This window comes from Nerophis lumbriciformis, linkage group LG39, assembly GCF_033978685.3.
Source record: "Nerophis lumbriciformis linkage group LG39, RoL_Nlum_v2.1, whole genome shotgun sequence".
Lineage (NCBI taxonomy): Eukaryota > Metazoa > Chordata > Actinopteri > Syngnathiformes > Syngnathidae > Nerophis > Nerophis lumbriciformis.
In genome coordinates, this window is record NC_084586.2 from 15832501 (window position 1) to 15840000 (window position 7500).

Sequence of the window (7500 nt, forward strand, 5' to 3'; positions counted from 1 at the left end):
AATACCACTGGACAAAAGTATTGGGACACTTAGGACGAAAACTGGACAAAAGTATTGGGACACTTACACTGGACAAAAGTATTGGGACACTTAGGACTAGCACCTGCCAAATATGCGGGCCCGACCAATGCTGCTTGCAGCTTTAATTATTATTGAAGTCACAAAGTGCATGATTTTTTTTTAACATGCCTCAAAACAGCAGCTTGGAATTTGGGACATGCTCTCCCTGAGAGAGCATGAGGTGGTTGGGGGGGGGTGTATATTGTAGCGTCCCGGGAGAGTTAGTGTTGCAAGGCAGGGGGCGTATATTGTAGCGTCCCGGGAGAGTTAGTGTTGCAAGTGTTGTGTTTATGTTGTGTTACGGTGCGGATGTTCCCCCAAAATGTGTTTGTCATTCTTGTTTGGCGTGGGTTCACAGTGTGGCGCATATTTGTAACAGTGTTAAAGTTGTTTATACGGCCACCCTCAGTGTGACCTGTATGGCTATTGACCAAGTATGCCTTGCACACACTTGTGTGTGTGAAAAGCCGTAGATATTATGTGATTGGGCCAGCACGTAAAGGCAGTGCCTTAAAGGCACGCCCCCAATATTGTTGTCTGGGTGGAAATCGGGAGAAATTCGTGAGAATGGTTGCCCCGGGAGATTTTCGGGAGGGGCACTGAAATTCGGGAGTCTCCCGGGAAAATCGGGAGGCTTGGTCAAGTATGACTGGGAGACTCAACTGCTCTGTACTTCTCCCTACGTCCGTGTACCACTCCGTACAGCGGTGTTTTAAAAAGTAATACATTTTACTTTTTGAAACCGATACCGATAATTTCCGATATTACATTTTGAAGCATTTATCGACCGATAATATCGGCAGTCCATCTCTAGTCAGATCCGATTCCGATTCCTCAGGTGACGATTTGATTCAGAATAATTTCTTGATTCAACCCGATTCTCGATTTCAAACCAATTTTCACAAAGTATTATTTAGTATAATAATTCAAATTCAACTTTTTTCAAAACAGGTTACAGGTTGGCAAAACTATTTCTGGTTGCATGGAGATGGATCAAAAACGTCCTTTTAAAAAGTGATTCTTAAAAAAACAAAATTGAAATGCAAAAAACGATTTTTTAAATCGAATTTTGAAATTGTGAATCAGGATGAATAAGAATTGGATTCATATTCGGATGTAAATGTTTTTTTTTTTTTGTATTTTCGATTTTGTTTTGTTATTCAATTCAATCAATTAATTGTATTCCTTATTTCTTCATTTTCCAATGTAAACACACTCTTGTAACAACTGGTGGGCTATGCATCATAATCTGCCTCTACAAACCATCAATAATATACAAAACCTCGGTGAAGCCTTTATCTTAGAATACATTTCAGCATTACATGACTTCCACTGCCAATCATTGATAAAAGCTGCCTGTAAGTGAGCTAATGTGACAAAAACGTAAACAAAATACAAATATATCATATTTACCTAAGATTGTCATTATAATGTGTACCGGTATATACAAAATGAGTCCTCTTTTCCAGATCTAGTAGTTTTCAGTACATTGACAGTTTTGTTCAGATCAACCAGAGTGGACCGGTAAGACAGCTGGTCCTATCAAGCCAACATGGAATCTGATTGGTTAAAGCAGAGGTGTCCAAACTTTTGCCACTGAGGGCCGCACACTGAACAATCAAAGCATGCGGGGGGCCACCTTAATATTTTTCATTTTCAGAACCAATACAAATAACGCTTAAAACTGTAGATCAACTTTGGATCTACCTGTTGATATAACGTTTTATTTTATTTTTTAATGTTTTAGACTTAGACAAACTTTTTTTGATCCACAAGGGTAATTGTTCACATTTTTTTATACCATTTATGTTAAAGAAACTCTGTTTTTATGGCAAAAACTAAATATGCAACATTTTTCTCCAAACAATGTTAAAAGTAGAATATTTGATGTGAAGTAATTGGAGCTTTAAATGGTCAATAATTCATAACAAGATTGATTTATATTCTTAAACATTTTTTGAACTTTTTTTTTTAATTCTGCATTTCACAATTCATAAAAGTGTTAAAATATGTCATACATTATTATTTTTTATTTTTTTTACTCTCAACATTAAGTCGCTAGATCAAATCAAATCAAATCAAATTTATTTATAAAGCACATTTAAAATTTACCACAGGGGTAGCCAAAGTGCTGTACAATGAACAGGTTAAAAGATAAAACGAGTACCGAGCAAAGACAACACAACACAAACAGAACACGATAAAAAATAAATAATTAAAATAAAAACATAAAAACAGGTTCACAGCAGGTGTATTATGGGGCGCCATTGCAGGATGGATATCACTCAGTGTTAAAAGCCATGGAATAAAAGTATGTTTTTAAGAGAGATTTAAAAACAGGAAGAGAGGAGGCTTGTCTAACACTCAGGGGTAGGTCGTTCCAGAGCTTGGGAGCAGCAACGGCGAAAGCTCTGTCACCTCCAAGCTTCAGCCTCGTGTCAGATAGATCACTTCAGATCTATCTGTCGATTATAAGTTTTAATTATTTTCCCTTTGTTTTTCTGTTTAATGCCCTTTTTGTCATACACAACTGTTTTCTTACGGCAAACCCACAAAATATGCAATATTATCCACAATAATATTTAAAAGTGGAATATTTGGAGCCTTGACTATGTCAATAATTCATAACAACATTGATTTTGATTTATTACATTTTTTTGAGCAATAACAATTTTAAAGGGAAAAAACAGCTTGCATGGCAGCTTTGTGTTATTATAACATTGCAACTTTTTCTAATTAACATTGCAACATTTTCTAATTTCACCTGTATGCATTTTTTTCCCCTCACTTTCACCTGGATGCTCGTTTTTTTACCCCAACTTTTTAATGTTTTGTATCATAACAGCATTTTATTATCCCAAAAAAAATTTCAAAGCGGAATATTTGATGAGAAGTAATTGGAGCCTTGAATATGTCAATAATTCATAACAACGTTGATTTTGATTCATTACAATTTTTTTGAGCAATAACAATTTTAAAGGGAAAAAACAGCCTGCATGGCAGCTTTGTGTTATTATAACATTGCAACTTTTTCTCATTACATTTCACCTGTATGCTCTTTTTTCCCCCCACTTTTTAATGTGTTGTTTAATAATAGCATTTTAGATTGTGCCAGGGGCCGTCAAAAATGTGTAAATGGCCATGTCTGGGTTGAAAAAAACAGCTCCATTTGTAATATAATTACGTGACATGGGCCTGCACTCCTGATTCTGATTGGACAAAAAAATCTAACATACAGCAGTAAAGGTTTTTTGAGACATGCTGTAAAAATTAAAGGCCTTTTTTTGTACTTTTGTTGATTTTGTCTCCCTGTTGGTTGATCTCTATTATATGCATACGTGTAATAGAAACAGTGCAGCCAAGAGACACGCTCACTACAATTTCCCGGAACAAATAATAATAGAATGCAAGTTGGATTATATTGTGCGTGCATATGTCCCTAATTGTGTCAAGGCAACAAATAAGTGGCGTCTCCCACCCGTGTGACATCCCTTAGTCCACTATCCGTGCCAGCATAAAGTGGCTTGCATAACTATTTTAAATCTTGGATCGCTCCAAGTGGATCAGAATGAATCCAGGTTTCTAGAGCAAAGTTTTGTTTGCTGGACATTTCCTAAAACTGTTTGCAGGACCGGAAGTCAAACCGATTTAGCAGCCACCAGACCACTGGAGCTTTATGTCCGCATGTTTGCGAGCTTGTCAGCCACACCAACAACACATGTTGTTGAGGGGAAATGAGGAAAAGGCAGTTAGTCGGTAGTGGCAATGGATCAATAGTTTTTCACTTGGTTTTCTGCAATTATAAAGTCCTATTGACACTTTATTTTGGACACTGGTCAAATCAGGGAAAACCACACGTATGTCCCAAAGCAGGGGTGTCCAAACTTTTTCCACTTAGATATTTTTAATTTTGAAAATCAATACAATAAATATGCGATGAGGTGGCGACTTGTCCAGGGTGTACCCCGCCTTCCGCCCGATTGTAGCTGAGATAGGCTCCAGCGCCCCCCGCGACCCCAAAGGGAATAAGCGGTAGAAAATGGATGGATGGAATACAATAAATAGTATTTTTTTAACATTTCGGGCTCTCTTGGAGTTTGGTCCTGGGAACCCGTAAGGGTCTCAGTCATAAACATGTTAAAAATAAAGTCATGCATTATTTTTTTGTTCTTTTTATTTAACGCTTCAATATCTAGATCAACTTACGGTCTGTCAATATAAAGTATTTTACTTTTATTTTGTATGCCCTTTTTTTAATGAATTTTTGAATGGCAAAAACACAAATTATGGAATATTTTCTCCAAAAAGTTCTTCCAAGTAGAATATTTCAATTGGAGCCTTTAATAGGTCAATAATTTATAACAACATGTTACAATTAGAGATGTCCGATAATATCGGACTGCCGATGTTATCGGCCGATAAATGCTTTAAAATGCATTATCGGAAATTATCGGTATCTGTTTCAAAAAGTAAAATTTATGACGGGCGTAGGGAGAAGTACGGAACGCCGATAAACTTTAAAAGCACTTCCTTTGCGTGCCGGCCCAGTCACATCATATCAACAGCTTTTCACACACAAGTGAATGCAAGGCATACTTGGTCAACAGCCATACAGGTCACACTGTAGGTGGCCGTATAAACAACTTTAACACTGTTACAAATATGCGCCACACTGTGACCCCACACCAAACAAGAATGACAAACACATTTCGGGAGAACATCCGCACCGTAACACAACATAAACACAACAGAACAAATACCCAGAACCCCTTGCAGCACTAACTCTTCCGGGACGCTACAATTTCGGGATATCGGCAAAAAAGCCTTTATCGGACATCTCTAGTTACAATCAATTTATATTCTTGTCTTCATGAAAGAAAGGAATATATGTGTTAAACATGCTAGTATTTTCATTAAACACCTTAAACATGTTACCAAAAAACGTCTCTTTTATAAATAAATAAAAAATAAAATAAATTATACATAAATATAACTTATATGTGTGTATATATATGTATGTATATATATATATATATATATATATATATATATATATATATATATATATATATATATATATATATATATATATATTTATGAGGTAGATCATCTCAATTTGGCCATTTGAAAAGTAGCTTGCCTCCTGAAAAAGTGTGGGCACCCCTGCTATAAATCAACTTCAGATCTATCTGTCGATTATAAGTTTTTATAATTTTTTCTTGTTTTATGCACTTTTTTTTCCATGTGTTTTTTTATGGCAAACACACAAAATATGCAATATTTTCCCCAAAAAATATTTCAAAGTATTGACACTAAATTGGCCCTAGTGTGTGAATGTGAGTGTGAATGTTGTCTGTCTATCTGTGTTGGCCCTGTGATGAGGTGGCGACTTGTCCAGGGTGTACGCTGCCTTCCGCCCGATTGTAGCTGAGATAGGCTCCAGCGCCCCCCGTGACCCCAAAAGGGAATAAGCGGTAGAAAATGGATGGATGGATGGATGTGAAGTAATTGGAGCCTTACATAGGTCAATTATTCATAATTCATTGGATTCATTATTATTATTTGAGCAATGACAGTTTGGAAAAAAGGATCCAACTAAAATTCTCAGGGATCCAAAAGGGCCCCACTAATAAATGTTACAAATAAGTCATTTTTTTAAATTATTTTTTTTACTTTCAACACTTAAGTCTTTAGATTATTTTAAGATTTATCAGTCCGTTATACATTTTTATTATTATTTTATTGGTAGATTTTTTTTAAACTAAAATGTAAAAAAAATATTGTAAGTTGCAATCATTTCACCTCAAAGTGTATTTTACTATAAATGGAAAAACAGTACTGCTGTTTTTATGGTAAAATAAAATGCAGCTCAGTTGCCAGAATTTTACTGTAAAATGTACATTTGTTTTTTTACTGTAAATACAAAACTGCAATTTTACAGTAACATTTTAGCACCTGAGCTGCCAGTTTTTTTTTGTTTGTTTTTTACCGCAAATCAACAACTGTAGATTTTTCCAAAACGGCACCACATTTTATTACAGTAAAAAAAAGTAATGTTTTTTTCATATAGAGAAAAATGCTGTAAAATCCACAGTAAATTTCACTATTTTACCATGAAATCTATTGCTACTTTTACATTGCACACTTTGACGGATAACTTGCTTTGAAATTATTATTATTAGTATTTATTTCTATTTAAAAAATGGTTTGAATGTTTGATAATATATTTTTGCATAATTACACAATATTTAAGTTAACATAATTTGCCATTACATGGAGTACATATATTTTTTTCCTCCCAAAATAGAATAAAAAATACATTTAGTAAGAAAAGTTACAGTACTTTATTGATAAGTATTAGAGCCTTGAATAGGTAAATATTTTTTGAGCAATGACAGATTTAAAGAAAAACATTTTTTCTCATCACATTACACCTTTTTCCTCTTTTATTCCACGTTTTAATGTTTTTTTTTTAAATCGTGTTTTTAATATGTGTTGTGGCCACACTTTGGACAGCCCTCTCATACAGTTAAGAGGCCACAATATAAGGCAGAAGAGCACACTGGTGATACTTGTGTACGTCCCAGACCTCCAGCATGGTGACCAGCAGCACCAGAGCTCCGATGGTGGTCATCATGCCGCCGTAGTAGGACAGCAGGGCGTCTCGGCAGCCGCTTTTCCACACATTGAGATCCTCGGTGTAGTGGTCGTAGCTGTAGTGGGCCGTGTTGTTGGTCATCTGCTGCTGGATGCAGGGCCTGGGCGAGCTCGGGTTGCAGCAGCTGAAGGGCACGCCATCCATCAGGTACTGGCCGTCCACGTTACTCCCGATGCGGCTATAAACAAAACAAAAAACAAAGAAGACCCCAAAAAGGTTAAGATTAGGAGCTTATTGAATCAAAGATATTACACAAGGAGTATCAAACTAATTTTTGTTGACATCCACATTGGTTATTGAATCAAAGATATTACACCAAACCCATTTTTGCTGACATCGTACATTATCCTCTTAAGGCCCGAGCTGTTTGTTTACATGCTTTTTTTTTTATTTCTCTTTACTATTTGGGCTTATTCGACCCTAATTAGAATAAAAACTAAGAATCATCTTTTGATATGATGTACTTAGTCCCGTGTGGGTCTCTACAGCCACAGCAGACGCTGCATGACCAACTAAATCATATCAAAGGGGCGCCAATCCATTGTCTTCCGAGACTTACGGATGCCAACAACAACAACAACTTAGTCCATAAGTACACAAACGTGTACTTCATGTTTAGTGACATGCTAATTCTTATTTTTTCAAAATTCCATTGTATGTTATACTCCATAAGACCCCAATTCTTTAGTGTACACAATTTTGGAAATAAGAGCTAAAAGGTGCTGTCCACGCATGTGGCCACTAAGCCTTAAGGCAGCCCTCAGATGATCATTTGTAACAGT

At 35.9% G+C, this 7500-nt stretch overlaps 1 protein-coding gene across 1 annotated transcript in view; it reads right to left on the reverse strand.

Moving 5' to 3' along the window:
• Positions 1–7500, reverse strand: part of prph2a (peripherin 2a (retinal degeneration, slow)) — a 20502-nt gene that overhangs the window by 2523 nt on the left and 10479 nt on the right. The window contains exon 2 of the mRNA XM_061931797.1: positions 6650–6896. Coding sequence (XP_061787781.1) covers positions 6650–6896 — 247 coding nt within the window. The remainder of the gene's footprint in view (positions 1–6649; positions 6897–7500) is intronic.